General features: G+C 33.9%; 2 protein-coding genes across 2 annotated transcripts; one reads left to right on the top strand and one right to left on the bottom strand.

The window, feature by feature from the left end:
- Window positions 1-9: 9 nt before the first annotated feature.
- On the bottom strand, window positions 10-3,118 carry LOC126717616 (uncharacterized). Its single transcript, XM_050419449.1, has 9 exons — window positions 2,958-3,118; window positions 2,818-2,861; window positions 2,159-2,240; window positions 1,938-2,031; window positions 1,507-1,846; window positions 1,306-1,398; window positions 1,104-1,208; window positions 669-1,013; window positions 10-212 (listed from the first exon to the last, which is right to left on the bottom strand). Exons 5-9 carry the CDS (start codon window positions 1,636-1,638, stop codon window positions 126-128), a joined length of 762 nt encoding a protein of 253 aa, XP_050275406.1. The 5' UTR covers window positions 1,639-1,846; window positions 1,938-2,031; window positions 2,159-2,240; window positions 2,818-2,861; window positions 2,958-3,118; the 3' UTR covers window positions 10-125.
- A 6,317-nt stretch (window positions 3,119-9,435) lies between these two features.
- Window positions 9,436-17,444, top strand: LOC126717615 (uncharacterized). Its single transcript, XM_050419448.1, has 10 exons — window positions 9,436-9,533; window positions 12,064-12,132; window positions 12,243-12,314; window positions 12,398-12,469; window positions 13,146-13,210; window positions 13,313-15,566; window positions 15,660-15,974; window positions 16,059-16,146; window positions 16,236-16,955; window positions 17,102-17,444. The coding sequence occupies exons 6-9, from the start codon at window positions 13,318-13,320 to the stop codon at window positions 16,839-16,841; spliced, it is 3,258 nt and encodes a 1,085-aa protein (XP_050275405.1). The 5' UTR covers window positions 9,436-9,533; window positions 12,064-12,132; window positions 12,243-12,314; window positions 12,398-12,469; window positions 13,146-13,210; window positions 13,313-13,317; the 3' UTR covers window positions 16,842-16,955; window positions 17,102-17,444.
- Window positions 17,445-19,246: the final 1,802 nt, after the last annotated feature.

The following is a 19,246-nucleotide window of genomic DNA, read 5'->3' as shown; positions in this document are numbered from 1 at the left end:
TACAATAAATTGATCCATTGAAAGATAAAAATTTATTTCGAACTTTAAAATATAAAAAATACAAAGAAATCCTAAAATTCAACTTTGTTTTAAGCTTAAACAACTATTCTATGACAAGATCTATATTAGTCTTCCTCTGAGTCACTCTCCAAGTTGTTTTCAACCTCTATGTCATTGTTTGAGTTGTCCTCTTCATCTCCGCTAGTACCATCCTAAAAAATAAATAAAAAAAACATTAAACATGAGTTAAAATGAAACAATTGAAATGAATTCTAGTATCCCAAACCGCTCAAAGTAACTTTTTTTTTTTTTTTGAATTTAACAATAACAATAACTTAATTTGATTACTTAAACTACTATCAAAATTAAATATAAATTAAAATAATATAACAATTATGAAAAATGTAAACCACAAAACACATGATATACAAAATTAGATACAAAACCTATACACAGTTGTCAAAACTCAAAACAATAGATAATGTCATAATAGTCCTATTATCATTTATCAAAACTAAATATAAAATAATAAAATATTATAATAGATGCAAGCAGTAAACCACATCAAACCAATAAAATATTATAATAGATGCAAGCGGTAAACCACATCAAACCAATAGAAAGTTGTAGAAGATCAAAGAGGCAAAAGCATAAGTTTGAAATTGTACCGTGGTAGCTGGATCTATGTCAGATTGTTGTAGTATGCCCATCGACTGCAACTTTTGAGCAAACTTCTCCTCAAGCTTCGCCACAACTTTTGCAAGTTTGGAATCCATTTCCTCTCTAAGACGAGCCTCCGAATCTTCTTTTTCTTTTGTAAAATCCTCTCTGCAACGTTTGCTACATCCTTTACCCGATGAAGTTGAGCCGTACACATCCTTAGCCTTAATACCTATTCCCATGCCAAGAACACGACCATGACTTGGTTCACCAACCACTTCACGAAAGATCTGATAATCATTTGTCTTAGTCCCTTCAGAAACAGCTTTGGCCTTTATGGCATCCATTTTTTCCTACACATAAATAAAAACCACGTGGATAATCAAAACAACAAAAAAACTAAAGTTGATAACAAAATTAAAACTTTGGTATAAGTTGCATACATATAACGTCTTAGCATGATCAGTTGCCCATTCTTTGCCATCCTTCTTTGTGTGAAATTTCTTAAAGCAATCAATGGGGCTAGGCTCAGAGCCCGTCTCAAGATACTGCAATATTTAAAAGAATAAAAAAACATTGGTAAAGTTATTAAACTATGTAAATACACAATAAAATGTAAAACTATTTGATGATAGTATAATATACCATTTCATATCTGTACTTGGCCATTGGTACAGAACCTGTAGTGGAGAAAATTTTAGACTTATTTCTGTTACCCTTATTTTTCAAACTTTTCTCCTACATGCATAATTCATACAATAAAACATTAGTTTCTATGAAAATATTAACAAATAATGGTTAGAAAGAGAGTGATAGAATTTATGCTTGTATTTCATTTATACTCACCCCCCAATCTCCCATCATCCATTTATCCACCATCTCTTTCCAAAAAGGTGTAGGAATGAAGGACGGACCATTCTTGTAACGATCTTCTTTCGCTTCGTACTTCTGAAAAATAGGATTTCTAATGCGAAACATCCAATCAGAATAGCGGTGTTTCACTGATTCTATAAATGCCTTCTTGACTTCCTCATCAGGCTGCTTATGCTTAAAGCGTTGAGCTCTGTATCGAGCATATAAAGTCTCTAGCTCAGAATTTGGGTATTCTGTAAAAGTTGTCCAAGCTCCTTTAAATTTTTGGTGAAAAAGAATGGTAATCTCTCGAGTGGCTTTTGGTGTAATAATTCTGAAAATAGAAATCAAACATGTTAACAATATCATATAACTATAATACCATAATTAATTTCAATAAACCAACATAGCAATAAGTCACTCACTTGCCATCATAAATCTCAACCTCTATTTCACCATCTCCAGCATTGATGCCTTTAGCCTTTCCTCGACCCCTCTTTTTTGATCCAACATTAGTACCTATTGATAAAACAAATAATAATAAAAATTTGATAAAGAACATATACTTATTGACATAATTATCTAGAATTATGTCAATTGTTTAAGTAAATGCGATAAAAAAAAAAGGTATATAATGTAATACTACCTATTAAAAGGGAATTGGAGGCCTGATGTGCTCCTTCATCAGTTTGAGGGTCAGATGATGGACGTAGAGTTTGTGAGAGCTCCTGCTCAGAAACTTCATTATGATCAAAGGAAGGCCTAGTTGACTGAGTTTCTTGTAGTTGAGAGTCTTGAGACTCACTAATGCCTTTACCTTTCCTCTTACCTTTCCTTGCCATGCCTACCTACTATTAGAAAAACTAACACTTGTAAACAACACAATGAAAGTAGAATATAAATTTGTTAATGCGGCCACAAAAAATAAAGAACACTAGAAATTATGAATATTAATGTGAAATTACACATGAAACACAACTCTACCTAACCCACAAAGCTTTTACTTCAATGACATTATTGTGAAAAAAAAAAACATAACTCAATTTTTTCAAAACTAAATACATGCTTATCATCCTATCACATTGATAAATTGAAACAGAAAGAAATTCATTATATTACAATACAAAAAGATATCACAGGATTCAAAAAATTGTATACCTATAAAATAAACCAAACGAACTATTCTATCACATTAATTCTTAAGATTAATGCTGTAAAGCTAGTCATCCTTGTAACATTAGTTTATTCAAAGTTAAAGTAGGTCTTATTTATATAGATAGTAAAAACATTAATCTAGATGTATACCTTTGATTGATGGATCACCAAAAGCTGTAATAGATTGAGCAAATCTGCTAATAGAAAACAGAAATATGAAATTAGGAACAGAGAAGGAGATATATAAATTAGACGCACAAAGAATAAAACTAGAGGGGATAAATCAATACCTAGTACCCTTGTACTTGGTTTCGTTCTCGAGCCTCTCTGTGATGAACTAGAGGTGTAGAAAAAACAAGAAATATATAGCAGGTTTTGTGCGGGAAATTTTAGCAGAAAGTAGCGGCAAAAGAGTGAAAAAATTATGGGAAATAGCGGCAAAGAGTGAAAAAATTATGGGAAGAGAAAAATAAAAAATAAATAAAACTCAATAGGAAATATTTTAGGAAACATCTGAAAGTTTATTCAAAAATCCTATAACCATATACAAAACCCATTAAAAATAAAATATAAACCATAAATTAGATATTGAGAAAAATAATAATAAGAGCATCTCCAGTACAAACAATTAAGTACAAAGTCATTTTTGGGAGAGCAGACCCCAAAAATCAGCTCCTTTCCTTTTTCTTCACTCTTTCCCTTCTCAACCGAGTTCATTTCTCTCTCCCAAGTGTAATGGTAACACAATCTAAAATTTAAAAAAAAAAATTAATTAATTAGAACAACAACAACAGATCAAGAACATGGAAAAAGACATATTTAATTAGAACAACAAATCTAAAACCAATCTAAGTTGGCTAATCTTCAAGAGGCAGCAGAAAAGAGGCGGTAGTGATCGAGCGGCGGTGAAGAGGCAGCAGTGGACGGACTATTTCTCCTCTCCTCCGTGTCTGCCTATAATGAAACCAAGAAGGAAGGGGTTAGGGTTTCATATTATAAATCTTTGGGTTTACCTGATTTTAACTTTGGATTTCCATAACAAATGAAAGTATGAAACCAACGACACTAACAAAAAAGTAAGATCAGAGAAACAGAGTAGTACTGACACCGGCGGTAGCTACGGAGAGAGGAGTGGACAGCGGCAGCAGCAGCTAGGCATTGGAGGCGAAGAGGGGAGTGGGCTATGGCATTGGAGGCGGCTAGGGTTTGGATTTGGAGCATCGGTTTGAGGATTGAGACTGAGAGTTTGAGAGAGGCAAGTAGAGAACTGAGACAGAGTCCCATGACCACGGACAGGAGCATTCAATCTGAACTCTGAGACTGAGTCCGAAGTGAAAAGTGAAGAGAGTCAAGAGAGTGAAGAGAGCCATTTGAGATAATGGAGAATTGTCACCGTTAGATTGGGTTGATATTTTGAAGTTACAAATTTATTACCGTTGATTCAATTTTGTGTTATTATATTTATGCCACACGTGACACAGCCCACACACTGAAATCAGTCTTCAGTGCTCAGTTTTTACTCTCCTATAAACCGTTGATTTGAATATTAAGTTAAGTTAACGGTTGAAATGGATATTGGGAATTTGTGTGAGAAAAAGTAAGCTGCTGGCATGTCAATTACTGTACATGACATTTGTATCCCAGAGCAGATATGACAAGCAAGAAAAAGCTACGAGCTTAAGCTCCTTCACTCTCTGTGTGGGTGTGTGTGGGGTTTGGTATTAAATGTGATACACGGAGAAAACAAAGATACTTATTTTTACCGTGTAATCTTAAATCTGAACTATAATAAGTTATTACTATAATTTTTTTTTAAGTAATAATAATAACTATACACATTAATTTATAATTTTTTATAATAATGATTGTCATGATTAGAGTACCATTATTTATACCTAGATTCACTACGGATTATTACACCAATTACATGTATTTACTCAAAAAGAAAAACTATTTAGCATTACTCGTAGATATAACTTTTTTTTTAATAATAACGATTCCAATTTTTTATTTGGTAAAAATAAATCAAAAAAAGTTAAAAGAAGAAGACAAAATTTAAATATATAATATGATGAGATTTAATTAAACCAGTCAGTTATGCCATTCTAAAAAATTACAGCTCCCATAAAAATAATAATAATAATAATAATAATTACAGTTGAAATGGGAAAAATTAAATTTGAATTACTTAGTTTTTTATTGACCTTTTAGGGTCGGTGACTACCAAAACACACTAATAGATCCACATAAAATGAAATGAAAAGCACAAACCTTTTTTTCTTCTTCCTCATCTGCATTTTCCTTCTTCCTCTTTTCCGTTTTGCTCCTTCTTTCTTCTTCTATCACCAGACGCCAGTCCCTAGTATACCCAAAACCGATAGCCAAGTTTTTTTTTTCTTTTTCAATTAGTGTCTATCACTCTGGCATTGGCTGGCAGGCACTGCCCTTTCTCCATGTGAAGAGTTCGACACGTGGCTACCACTTTACCTTTCATTTGGTTTGTAAATTTTTTAAACTTATTTGATATTTTTTTTGAGAGGTAAACTTATTTGATTTGATTGCTTCTGCATACGGTAAAATCCCACCAATTCTCACAAATTTACTTACTATATTTATACTGTCAATGTAAATGTTACTGTAGATTAAAAAAATGCACAAAACACATGGCATATATTTATAAAAAGTGTACACAATTTTATATATATTTACATGAAATGAAAGTGAACAATGTTGTAAATATTTATTTAATTTATAATGCAAAATCTTGCTTTGATAATATATTATAAATAAATAATTTTCTTTTTTCTTTTTATTATTATTATTTTGTTTAACTATTGATAATATAGCGTTATTTTTTCAAATACTATAATGAAAGTTGTTATATGAAAAATACATTTGAAAGATGATCTTTATATTTATTTGGTTTATTTTAGTTAAATTTTCTATTTATATTTGTAAGGACTCAATTTGTAATGACCCCAAAATGGTATTGGGTTCGCACGTTTGAGGCCCAAACAATATAATTTGTAGAGCGTGGGCTTGAAAGGCTAGGTCTTGGTCACCGGACGGTGGTTAGTCATGGTACTTATACAAAAATGAACCATGTTCGCTCGAGAAGTCTTTCTCCTCAACATGGCTTGGGAGGCTCTGGTTCTTGGCCTTTTTTCCCAGCCCCTTTTTCTGGATTGCTTACTTCTCTTTTTATATTAGTCTTTACTCTTCCTCCAACGTCCACATGTAGGTTCAACTTTCCAGGGCTGATATTTGTCCCATCAGCCAATACCCAAAGTGGTTGGGGGTGGTTGAAAAAGCTGAAAAATATTGCTCTGTCTAACGCATAGTATTTAATTGCAGTAATGACAATATTTCCTTTGTCTTTTGTCGCCATATTGTCCAAGGGTCCTTTCGCCATCAACGTGGATCTGTTCGGTTTTTCCCAAAACTGTTCCTATACTATTCTTACTCTTTCTTTTAAAAGTGTCTTGGGGATGCTGAGGACAGAATCATCCTCGGCTATGTCTCAAGACTATTTGGGCTTTCATCATATGTCCTCGGTAATTCCTCTCCTCGGCTCGGGCCTTGGGCCCTAATGTAAAGTGGGCTGGGGAGACTCTGGTTCTTGGCCTTTTTTCCCAGCCCCTTTTTCTGGATTGCTAACTTCTCTTTTTATATTAGCCTTTACTCTTCCTCCAACGTCCACGTGTAGGTTCAATTTTCCAGGGCTGATACTTGTCCCATCAGCCAATACCCAAAGTGGTTAGGGGTGATTGAAAAAACTGAAAAGCATTGCTTTGTCTAACGTATAGTATTTAATTGCAGTAATGACAATCTTTCCTTTGTCTTTTGTCACCATATTGTCCAAGGGTCCTTTCTCCACCAACGTGGATGCGTTCGGTTTTTCCAAAAACTGTTCCTATACCATTCTTACTCTTTCTTTTAGGAGTGTCTTGGGGATGCTGAGGATAGAATCATCCTCGGCTATTACTCAAGACTATTTGGGCTTTCATTGTATGTCCTCGGCAATTCCTCTCCTCGGTGGGTCCTAATGTAAAGTGGGCCGGGGTCACAAATTCTCTGGCCCCACAATACTAATTTAATATATTTATTTATATTAAATTAATTATGACATCATCATAGTTCGATCCCGGTTTAACCTCAATTCAATCTCAAAAACCTTGAACCTCTCCCTTTTATGGTTCAATGAACGATCCGGGTCTGAAAACCTTGATTTTTTTAGTATTGTATCTAAGAATAAATCGTATACTTTTATTTATGGCTATGATTTATTTTTTGATTGACCTTTTAGGGTCGGTGACTACCAATAATGCTGAGTTTTATAGCATTACAAAACTTGATCCAAGGTTAACTTTCCTCTTTTTTTTTTTTTTCCTTAAGGCTTACAACTTTTTCGATCAAAATGATGTTGTATTTAGTGTAATGGGGCATATATGTCCGATTCATATAAGATTCTCTTCTCAAATAACAACCTCTTTTCAATAGTAATAATTTTTACTTATTGAATATATGCATTTTTCATCTTATAATATATTAACTCTACAATTATTTTTAATACATTAGATACCTTTTGCCATTGAATTCTTTATATGCATGTGTAATATAGGAGTTACCTCAAATAGATAATAGTTCTATAAAAAATAAATCTAACTTCCTTCTTTTTTCTAGATTTCTCAATTCTTGGATATCAAATTAAATTTTTTTTAATCAACAAATTTAAGTAGTGGTCTATCATAAACATAAAGCTGACCTAAATCAATTTTAAATTTTAATCTTACATAAAAAGTGGAATTGAAATTAGAAAATACCAACCAAAGATGCTCCCAACAAGTTCTCTATATGTAATGTGCTTCTTGACCACGTTAGTGGTACATTACCATAGGAGGTCGCACTATAGAGGAAAGGCTTCAAGGAGGAGGTCAGTCTTGTCATGTCTGAAGGGATGGAAGCTACAACCACATTTATTGCACCCCACCAAATCCTTTGGCTGCATTTATGTGAAGAAGACTCCTGAACAATACTATCTAGGTAGCCGCAACTCACAAAAGGTTTAGGGAAACGTCTGATGGGACAAGTACTCGAGGGTGGCCTACATAATCAACAAAAGGAGAGCCAAGATCAATAGAAAGAGGCTATATAACATAAAAAACCCTTTAGAGGAAAGGGAGGATCTTAGAATCGGTGGAGAAAATATTGTAGCATGGTAAGAACTGGAATTGTAATCAAGTTTAGAGAGAATATATTCAAGAACTACTCTCCTCTGTTTTTGCTAAGGAAGGATTTATTTGCATAAAGCTTGTTTTTCTTTATTTACTTCCCACCTTTAATCCGTTGTAAGCATCGGTCAATTCATTAAAGCCTAGTTTTTGGCCCACTCTCTACAAATTCATTGTGTTGGGTTATTTGGGTCTTAATCCTATTACTTCTTGGGCTTATGACCCAAACCGCGCACTTACACGCTTGCTTAGATTTAAATGGTTTTGATTTTAGAGGGGGAAAATGTTCTTACTTTAAATTCTTTTTAAAAAACCCATGGCTAGCGAGGGTTAATGTCGAGATAAAATAAAATTCTCAATGTGTGAGGGCTACCTTGGTCACTCTTATGTGTGATCCATGGGATGCCTACTACCTCAATGTACACCTATTTATTATTGTTTATTATAAAAAATTATACTAACTGTTTAAACTTTAAACCTTATAAGCTTCAAACCACATGCCGCTACATATATTCTAAAATTTAAATTAACAAAAAAAAAAAAAAAATCTTATAACATGCAATTTCTTATAAAACTTTTTATGAGCTATAGAAACCTTTTATTAAATGTCAAATATAGTCATACAAAGTAAACTAGTGCATACACTAGCGTAGGTGGGACATTCACTACATGCAGTGTAGTCCCAAATAAAACACCACAGAGAGCCATTAAGACCAAAAGAAAGACAACTCCATGCCCAACACCACTATATATTTTTATTTAAAAAAAAAAAAAAAAAAACACCACCATATAATTTCTTATAAAACTTTTTTTTTTTTTTTAAATCAAATTTCTTAAAATTTCTCAAACCTTAGCGCCGCATGTCCATCAATTCCCCTTTCCCTCAAATTTTTTTTCACTTTTCCCTCTAACACTCCCTACTCCCAACAGCCTCATAACACAATTCCCCTTTCCCTCTAAAGTTTTTCACTTTTCCCTCTAACACTCCCAATTCACGCCAACTGACAGCACGCAATTGCGCGGCAAGACCCAAATTCTGAACTCCTCACGCCATGGCATAACTCACTTCTTCTCCATTATACCAATCACTTTCCTCCTTCTTCTTCTTCTTCTATCTTTCCCTCTTACACTTACACACCACCACCACCCGTCTCTCGCTACTGCTTCTCTCTCCAAACGACGCCGTTTCCATTTCTCCGCCGGCTGCGGCAGGCCCGTCGTCTCCACTTTCTCCGGCGTCGGTGTTACCAACTCTCTCCCGGTGAGTCTTTTATGATTTCAGAGAAAGTAGTTATTGGACTAGAGGGATTTTCATTTTCATTTGTTTATTTATTTATTTGTCACAGTTAAAATTGGAAAGGCTTTTGATGGATATAGTTTTGTTTTATTTTATTTTTATATTAATATAATATGGTTTTCACCGTGTCTGCTTAAGAAATGTCTGAATTTTTTTTTTTTTTGAAACATGTCTGAACTTGAACTTACCGAACATGAATGGATACATAATATAATAGGTTTGTTTCCTTTGAACTATTCTCCTTTTTCTCCATTACTGGACACTACTTTGTCTTTAACCTCGTGCAAGGTAGCATAGAAAAAGACAAAACAGAGCTGCAGAAGCAGATTTATTTACTGGTATGTTCTTAAACTTTGCTCATATCTTTGTTATTAATTATAGTCTTTCAATTATTATTTTTTTATATTTTCAATTACTTCCACATATTCTTTGCAATGCTGATTATAAACAAGAATGATCATTGTTAAGACTAAGAACATTTGTTTTTTTTTTTTTTTTTTTTTTTTTTCATTCCTAGCTTGGTCTCTGCCATTTGACTGGACCAATGCATATTATCATTGAGTATGGGCTTATGTTCATGGGAACAGAATCATGATATCATACCACAATCATTGAGTATGGGCTTATGTTCATGGGCCAGAATCATGATACAAGGAAAATTAATATCAAGTTTGATAATGTCGGTTTATTTTTTATTCAGAAACATACAATGGCAAATTTGATCAGTCTTACTGATTTATTATCAATAATGAGCCTGATGACACAATATCAACTGCCAGGATTCTAAACAGAAGCATAACGTTTGGCGAGGACTAGTACTGTATTTTTATTTTATTTATTTATTTTACTTAATTTCCTCATGTCTTTCTTCAACACTCTTTAAGTGATTGTCTCTCTAATGTCTGCTTCTATAATATCTGTTTACTACAAACTTTATACCCTGAATGTCTTCAAAAACCACTTAGTGTCTCTCTAATGCATGTCTTCAAAGCAATATGTGCATACTGAAAAACCTATATATGTGCTTTGTTGAAATTGAGATAAAGCACTATAATATTTCTAAAACTCACTAAGTGGGTTTTGAAGCAGACTTGTGAAAAAATGGGATTTCCCACCTAGCTTGGGATATCCAACTTTCTTAGTAATTAACTGATCAAAATATAACCTAAAACTGAGTCTGAAGGTATTGTTATCATGTTGGCGTTTTAGTTGCATGCAAGTAATAGCAAGCGTTACAGCACTGAAATTTTCATGAGACTATTTTGACTTTATTGAATACTTGAACTGATTGTCATTTATTCACTTCCTCGATGAAAAATAATAGAGTTGCTCCAGCTATTTTACTGTTTTGAGCTGGGTTGTGGACAAAAACCTCATCAGTCCACTAAAAGTTCAGACTCCCGCAAAATGAGGATCTGTACTCACGATTTTTATTTGTAATGTTTGTACCTTAGCAATTGGACTAGAACACAAATGGCATCTCACCTACTTTTTGGTTGAGCTGGCTTTTAGGTTGAAGCTTAGCTAGCTAGGATTAGCAGCATATTGGGGATGTAACAAAGGATTGATACAAGATGAATGACAGAAGTGGGACATAGAATGAAATCAGATAAATACATATGTTTTTGGAGTGGTCTGAAGGGACACTTTTCTGACTTCAATTTAAGTATGGTTCTAAATAATAATGCTGGTGAACATTAGGCTCTATAAAAAACAAACTAAGTTTAGACTCATTTATGGGTTTAGTAATAAACTTGATATGAGTTTAACAAATAAACCTATATCTTACTAAAACTTTAATCAATTGGAAGTTCGGACCACTCATCTAAACCAAATAGGTTTGATAGTTTGATATGGACTTGATAATATACTTGTGTTAGATCTCAATTTTAAAAGTTTGATATTAGAGTTGGGTTATTCATTTTTTTGATCATGTAATTTGTGAAACTCATACATAAAAGTAAATTGCTATTAGATTAATGCAAAGAAATTTGTGAAACAAAATTATATGCCAATGGGCTGTTACTATTATGTTGATAAGTTTTCGAGATATTCAAGTTTAAAAAGTCTCATTAACGAGAATTCAATAACGATCTAGGTCTGCATAGTAATCAAGCTTGATTGTTTTGGATTTTATTTATCACCGAATTTGGCTTAGGTGCATGGTAATGCTATGGGATGTGGTTGGGTAATTAAGGTTTAAGTTTGTTTTTGTCTTGGTAACGTTATTTGTATCTACCTCATGGCCTATTAATTTGTATCCAATTCAGGGGAAGGAAATGCTAATTGCTTAGAGACTACAATGGCTTTAAAAATATAAATATTTTTTATTTATGTTGTATTTAGCTTGGTTGACACAGATATTTCTTTATGGTGCAAATTAATATCAATTGGTGACATCTGTTTTCCCATTTTTTCGTTCAACTGCAACAACTGTGTCTTTGCTGTTTTTTATTAGGACTGGATATATATATGTTTTTGCTGCCAATAATTTTGCCAATAATTTACAACGTTGTACCCACAATTTTTATAATCTTCTCATCATTTAAAAGTATAGCCTTGAGCTCTATGCATTACAACTCAGATTAGGCATTATTTTTCACATTTTATAGCTTTATTGTGTAGCTTTTATATATGGACCACCACTTTTCAATCTTTCGATTTCTGAATGTCAAAATTTGTCACTATGAGACCTTTTAGATGGTTTTCAAATGCATACCTAGAACTCAAATGAGTGAGACTCAGCCTAAACATTTCCTTAGGGTAGCAAATAGTACATTATGACTCCTGACTTCATCAAAGATTGGCCTTTTTGTCTTATGACCTTGAAATTGAGAAAGACCAAATGATGTTTCTTTCATTTAACAGTGATCTCAGTTTCAACTACATTAGTGGATCAATTCCTTCTAGTTTCTCTCAGCTCCCTCTTGTCATTCTGTAAGTTACTTTTTTCATTTGTATCTATGAGAGCCTTTATTATTTGCCATATAGTTGTTGACCAAAGGGGTCAACAGGTTGGTCATTTCCTAATAGTTGGTATTCTGCAGGTCCTTTTCAGGAAACCGGTTAAGTGGTGAAATTCCTAAGGGAATTGGTGAGATTGGTTCACTTGAGGAGCTGTAAGTCTTTACGTAGATTTTATTGCTTAATAAAAAGAAGAATGGTGTACAACCTGGGTTACAGTTTAAGTTGCATTTTATAGGGTTTTGGAAGCTAATCAGCTTGATGGACATCTTCCTGAAAACCTAGGAAATTTAAGCAACTTGAAGAGACTGTAAGACTTATCCATTTTAATTTCTTCTTTGTATTTATTTTATTTGTTTCTTTGTTTTTTCCTCTCCCTGGGAAACATTCACTAATAATGCATTCTGGTTTAATAAGTTGCAGTATCTTTTTTGCAAAAAAAGTGTTTTGTAATTCATAATGGGTGCCAACGAAAACACATTGAGTAGAACCATAGAAGATATTGCTAAATATGATGAGCTAATTCATTGATTTTAGCAATATCTAGGTATTTTTTTATGCATTGATGTATGTGTGACATAGTGTTTTGTGTTCAAGGACTTTTATATTGGTCTGTGACATAGTGTTCTGTGTCTTAGCCTCCTAGACCTCTATATTGGGTATACAGGTATCAAACTTCTTGGCCTTCTTTTGAGTTGATTAAACATGGATGCTGTTAAAGTGAATCTTGGTAGTAAAAGCACCAACTTCTTTTTCCTTCTTCCTTTAAAGGTTCTATATAACCTTTGACTTAGGACATGCTTTACAAAGATTGTTATGTTTTATATGCACCCTGACTTAATTTAGTGGAAGTTTAGGAAAAAAACACATGTGGTTTTGTAGTTTGAATCAATATTTGAGCCTGTATGGGACCTGTATTGCTTGTATGGTGTTGCTTCTTACAAGATGGTTTAAGCATAAGTATTGATTTTCTTTGCAATTTGCAGGCCTTAATATTGTTTGCAGAACATTTGTTGAAGAAGTGGTAAAGAGTGGTTTTTGTTCCAATCCGGTATGAAACTTAGCTCATGTTTGTTTAAAATTGACTTATGAATATTTACTATTTGCACCATCAATGTTAGTTATGATTAATACAATGCTTTAAATGGTGTAGATAAAATGACGGTTGATAAATCTTGGATGCATCTTCCTACTAGATCTTGCACTGAGTATATTAATGGAGTTGAAAACTTTCTTGAGTATGCATTTAAACATTCAACAGATGGAGATATGATAATCAACTGTCCGTGTATTGATTGTAGCAACAGGTATCGTAAGACTCGGGATGAGGTCCAATATCATCTTTTATTTAGGGGTATAAGGAGAGATTATACTACTTGGTACCTTCATGGGGAAGGTGATAGTGAAGAGGAAGGTGATAGTGAAGTGGAAGGTGATGATGATGATGGTATGTTATATGGTGATATGTTTGATATGATCAAGGATGCTTATCCACAAGTGGTGCATGGCAAGGAATCAAGTGGAAATGAACCACAAGAGCCAAATGGAGATGCAAAGAAATTTTATAGATTGTTGGAAGAGGTTAAACAGCCTTTGTATCCAGATTGTGAAAAGTATTCAAGTTTGTCCTTCATAGTCAAGTTATTGCACATAAAGTGCATATCATCATGGAGCAACAAGTCCTTTAGTATGTTAATGGAGTTGTTAAAGGATGCATTTCCTATGTGTGAGAGACTACCTAGCTCGAACTATGAGGCAAAAAAGATTGTCAACGATCTAGGCCTCCATTATGAGAAGATAGATGTGTGCAAAGATGATTGTGCACTTTATTATAAGGAGTATTCAGAAGCAACTCAATGTCCAGTTTGTAAACTTTCAAGATGGCAGCCAAATAAGGGTGGTAAAGGGAAAAATAAAAAGGTACCATGGAAAGTTTTGCGGTATTTTCCACTTAAATCAAGGTTACAACGATTGTTTATGTCAACAAAGACTGCTGCGGATATGAAATGGCACCATGAAAAACGTGTTAATGATGGAGTGTTACGACATCCAGCAGATTGTGAAGCTTGGAAAAAATTTGACCAAATTCATGAGTCATTCGCAATGGATCCCCGTAATGTTAGGCTTGGACTAGCTACAGATGGGTTTAACCCATTTGGAAATATGAGTATTAAATACAGTGTCTGGCCTATTATCTTATTTCCATATAATCTTCCCCCTTGGATGTGCATGAAAGAGCCTTACTCATTGATGTCATTACTTATACCAGGTCCAAAGGGTCCTGGGAATGACATTGATGTATTCTTGAGGCCGTTGATTAATGAGTTGAAAGAATTGTGGGAAGATGGGGTGTGTACATATGATGCTTCAACAAAGGAGAACTTTCAGATGAGAGCAGCAGTGTTGTGGACTATCCATGACTTTCCTGCATATGCTGTTATTTCTGGTTGGAGTACAAAGGGAAATTTGGCGTGTCCTTGTTGTCATAATGAAACTACTCATTGCAGGTTACGAAATGGATATAAGATATGTTATATGGGACATCGTCGTTTTTTGGCCTTAGACCACAAATGGCGTAATAAGAAGTCACAATTTAATGGTAAAAAAGAAAGGAAGACAGCACCCAAACGGTTATCTGGTGATGATGTGTTAAAACAAATTCGTCCATTAAAGCCAATTATATTTGGGAAAGGCCAGAAAAAGCAATTTCTAGAAGGGCATGGGCAGTTTCATAATTGGAAGAAGCATAGCATTTTTTTTGAATTGCCATATTGGAGAACACTTTTGTTACGTCACAATTTGGATGTGATGCATGTTGAAAAAAATATATTTGACAATGTGATTGGGACAATTATGAATATTAAAGATAAGACGAAGGATTCTTTAAGCACTCGTCTTGATCTAAAAGAAATGGGTATACGACATACGCTCCACCCCATAGAGGTTAATGGGAAGATAGAGCTACCCCCAGCTTGCTATACACTGTCAAATGATGAGAAAAGGGCCATATGCTTATGGCTAAAAAATCTTAAATTTCCAGATGGCTATTCTGCAAATTTATCTCGATGTGTGAATATTGAGGAGAGAAAAATTTCTGGTATGAAGACTCATGATTGTCATGTTTTCCTAGAAAGATTACTCCCACTTGCAGTGCGTGACTTTTTACCTAAAAACGTATCTGATGCTTTGACTGAGTTAAGTAACTTTTTCAAAGAATTGTGTTCTAAAGTGTTACGAGTGGATGATTTGGATCGTCTTGAAACCCAAATTGCAATAACCCTCTGCAAATTAGAACAAATTTTTCCACCTTCTTTCTTTGATGTAATGGTTCACTTGGCCATTCACCTATCTTGGGAAGCTAAAGTTGCAGGTCCAGTGCAATACAGATGGATGTATCCAGTTGAGAGGTAAAGTTTACAAAATTTCATTATAATCTAAATTACAATTGCACACTAATATTTTATTTTTGATAAAATTTCATATTATGCCTTCAAATATAGGTATTTGCGCAAGCTTAAGAATTATGTCCGTAATAAGGCACACGCAGAAGGGTCTATTGCAGAAAAGTATTTAGCAGATGAATGTCTAACATTTTGTTCTCGCTATTTACATGGAATAGAAACCAAATTTAATCGGGTAGAGCGAAATTATGATGGAGGTACTTCCGCATGTGCAAATACTTCTCAATTGTCCATATTCTCAACACCTGGACGACATTTAGGGAAAGCAATAAGGTGTGAGTTGAATGATGATCTTCACAATGCAGCAACATTTTATGTTCTTCAAAATTGTGTCGAAGCTGACCGATTTGTTGAGTAAGATGATCTTCACAAAAATTACTTTTTTGATATTCTCATGATATGATATTAAAACTGATTAGAATATTTAACTGTGTGCAGAGAACATAAGAACATCCTTACAAATGGAGGTGTTCTTGACATTGACAGGGTGCATAAACAAGAATTTATTGCGTGGTTTGAAAAAAGAGTAAGATAGTGGTTTATTTTGAAAATGTATGTTTGTTTATATTTTAATTACTACAACTTGAGTTTAACTTTATTTAGGTTTTATTGTAGATCACCGACTTATATAATACAAAGCAAGTTGATGGGCATATGCTTTCATTAGCTCGGGGTCCTGAGAAAAGGGCTGTTTTTTATCGTGGTTACAATGTTAACGGGTTTAGATTTCATACAAATCAATGTGATGAAAGTAAAAGAACACAAAATAATGGAGTTATGGTGAGAGGGGAGGATCAAAGTTGCAATGTGCCTTATTATGGACAACTAACAGACATTGTTGAACTTCAATATACTGAAGGGAACAAAGTTGTGTTGTTTAAATGTGATTGGTATGATGTATCTCGTGAAGGAATTGGTTATAAGAGAGATCGGCACGGAACCACTATTGTTAATACATCACGAAAGTTGAAAACCGTAGAGCCATTTGTATTAGCAAGTCAAGCAACTCAAGTTTACTATGTTAATGGAATAAAAGATCCCACATGGAATGTTGTGATTGAAACCAAACCACGAAACCTTTATGAAATGCCATCAGATGAAGAAGAGCCATACCAAGAAGAAGACAATTTACATTGTAATGCAAATGTGCTGCAAGAAGAAAATGAGGATGATGATATAGATTGGAGAAGGAGTGGTGTTGAGAATATGATAATCGAGTGATTTCAAAGGCTTACAGGCTCAACTCCATCACCGTATTTGGCTTCATCTAGATTAGTTATCCATGTGCATAATACTAAGGATGCTTATTGAAATAGAAATTTAGTCACAGATAAGGTACGGGCAGTTATCTCTCTTGCTCTCTTTCTTAATTCTCTAAGGTTATTACCTAGTATAGAGTGCTCTCATTAACCCCATTGAGTTTAATATATGATTATATTATCTATTTTTATTCTGTCTGAGCTTGAACCATGACTTGCCAGGTCATTTGCTCAGTTATCCCATTCATATCACTAAAAAAGGAGAGGTTAAAGTGCTACCTGAGACAGAATTCTCCCCAGACACAAAGGCTAAAGTTCTTGGATCCAAGTCTAAATTACTGCCTCCAATTCTCACCACTTAATTGCCTTGCATTGATTTTAAAACTGATTTTTTTTTTTTTTTATTATTTCCTAGTACTGAGTGATTGGAATTCACTAATTGCTATGTGTTGTGGATACGTAAATTACATTTTCTCTGTAGTCTAGTTCATGCAACTTTCCAAAGAAGTGATCATGTAGTTCTTGTAGCAGTTAATTACACAGATAGAAAATGATGGATAAATTAGAATTATGAAGTTCAAAGTCAAGTTGAGTCCAAAGGTTTCAAAGAATTTGAGCAAACCATCTATAAGTTGGTGGCCTAATTGAAAACCAGAGATGAAAAACAAGATATTATGAATTTTAATAGGCATAATTTTGAATACAAATTTCCTATCACTTTATGTTTAAATTACTGCCTCCAATTCTCACCACTTAATTGCCTTGCACTGATTTTAAAACTGATTTTTTTTTTTTTTGTTTATATTATTTCCCAGTACTGAGTGATTGGCATTCACTAATTGCTATGTGTTGTGGATATGTAAATTACATTTTCTCTGTAGTCTAGTTCATGCAACTTTCCAAAGAAGTGATCATGTAGTTCTTGTAGCAGTTAATTACACAGATAGAAAATGATGGATAAATTAGAATTATGAAGTTCAAAGTCAAGTTGAGTCCAGATTGTGAAAAGTATTTGAGCAAACCATCTATAAGTTGGTGGCCTAATTGAAAACCAGAGATGAAAAACAAGATATTATGAATTTTAATAGGCATAATTTTGAATACAAATTTCCTATCACTTTATGTTTCACCAATCATTATATTCTTGGAATTTTAAAATAACTCTTATTTCCAAAGAAAATTAATAATTTCATGATTATTTGCGAAGGCTATTTGTGGCCCTCGCAAATAATTTAGTATTAGTGAGGGTATATTTTTAACTCACACAAAAAATAAACTTTTTGCAAGGAATTTTTATTGTCCCTCGGAAATAATTTGGTGGGAACATTTCCCTCCAAAATTTTTTACATTTTAATAATTATTTGTGAAGGTCAACCTTAGCCCTCACAAATAATTTAGTATTAGTGATGGTATTTTTTTAACCGTCACAAATAATACACTTTTTGCGAGAGGTTTTAATTGTCCCTCGCAAATAATATGGAGGGAAAATTTCCCTCCAAAATATTAGCATTTGTGACGGTTATAACACATAATTGCGACGGCTTTTTTTGTTGGTCACAAATATTTCACATTTTATCAAGTATTTGCGATGACTTTATTTTGCCATCACAAATAAGATTTTTTGAGAGGGCTTTTTGGGTCCGTCATAAATTTTTGGTCGCTAATAGGCATTTTTTTTGTAGTGATGGGTGGTTCGGTGGTAGCTGGAATTTGGCCAAATTGTTTCTGGTGTTTGCTCCTCGTGGGCCTGGGTTTGCCATCGTGGGCCTGCTCGCTATAGGTCTGAGTTTTGCTCACAATGGTGGGGACCTTAGGTTGCTGTGTTTTTTTGGTGGTGGGTTTTGCTTGTAGTCTTGATCTTCCACAAACCCAATAGTGGTGGGGTGGGTTTTGATCGGCGGAAAAATGTGGGTTTTGGTGGTTGTTGATGTTTGTGGTGGATGGTGATGGTGAGTCCTTTTTGTGGTGGTGAGTTGCAGTGGTGGTGGTGGGTAGTGGTTCTGATTTGGGTTTTGTTTTTGTTTTTTCTATTATTTGTTTTGGGTTTGTGGGTATGGATATGTGATTTGGTTGTTGTTGACTGTAGTGGTGGTGGTGATGGATTCCAGGTGGTGGTGGTGGTGGGCTGTTGTGGTTGAGTTTTTTTTTTTTTTTTTTTTTTTTTTTTTTTTTTTTTTTTTTTGCTATGGGTTTTGATTTTGAGTTGGATGAATACTTGATTTTGATTGTTGGGGTTTGGATTTTCATTGGTGGTGATTGGTGGTGGCAATTTTTCTTTTGGTAATTTTGGTGGTGACAAATTGGGGTTTATGGCTGAGTTTTGGTGGAAGGTGGCTGTGTGAGTTTACTAGAGAGAGAGAGAGAGGG

Source organism: Quercus robur, chromosome 3 (assembly GCF_932294415.1).
Source record: "Quercus robur chromosome 3, dhQueRobu3.1, whole genome shotgun sequence".
Lineage (NCBI taxonomy): Eukaryota > Viridiplantae > Streptophyta > Magnoliopsida > Fagales > Fagaceae > Quercus > Quercus robur.
Note: the sequence above shows the minus strand (reverse complement) of the source record. Positions and strands in the feature narration are given on the sequence as shown.

Coding starts and splice junctions, on each gene's coding strand:
- LOC126717616 (XM_050419449.1), bottom strand. CDS start 1,638: ATGTTTCGCATTAGAAATCCTATTTTTCAGAAGTACGAAGCGAAAGAA. Junction 1,014..1,103: donor ATCATGCTAAGACGTTATAT/GTATGCAACTTA, acceptor ATTTATGTGTAG/GAAAAAATGGATGCCATAAA. Junction 213..668: donor ACATAGATCCAGCTACCACG/GTACAATTTCAA, acceptor TTTATTTTTTAG/GATGGTACTAGCGGAGATGA.
- LOC126717615 (XM_050419448.1), top strand. CDS start 13,318: ATGACGGTTGATAAATCTTGGATGCATCTTCCTACTAGATCTTGCACT. Junction 15,975..16,058: donor GAAGCTGACCGATTTGTTGA/GTAAGATGATCT, acceptor AACTGTGTGCAG/AGAACATAAGAACATCCTTA. Junction 16,147..16,235: donor TTGCGTGGTTTGAAAAAAGA/GTAAGATAGTGG, acceptor GTTTTATTGTAG/ATCACCGACTTATATAATAC.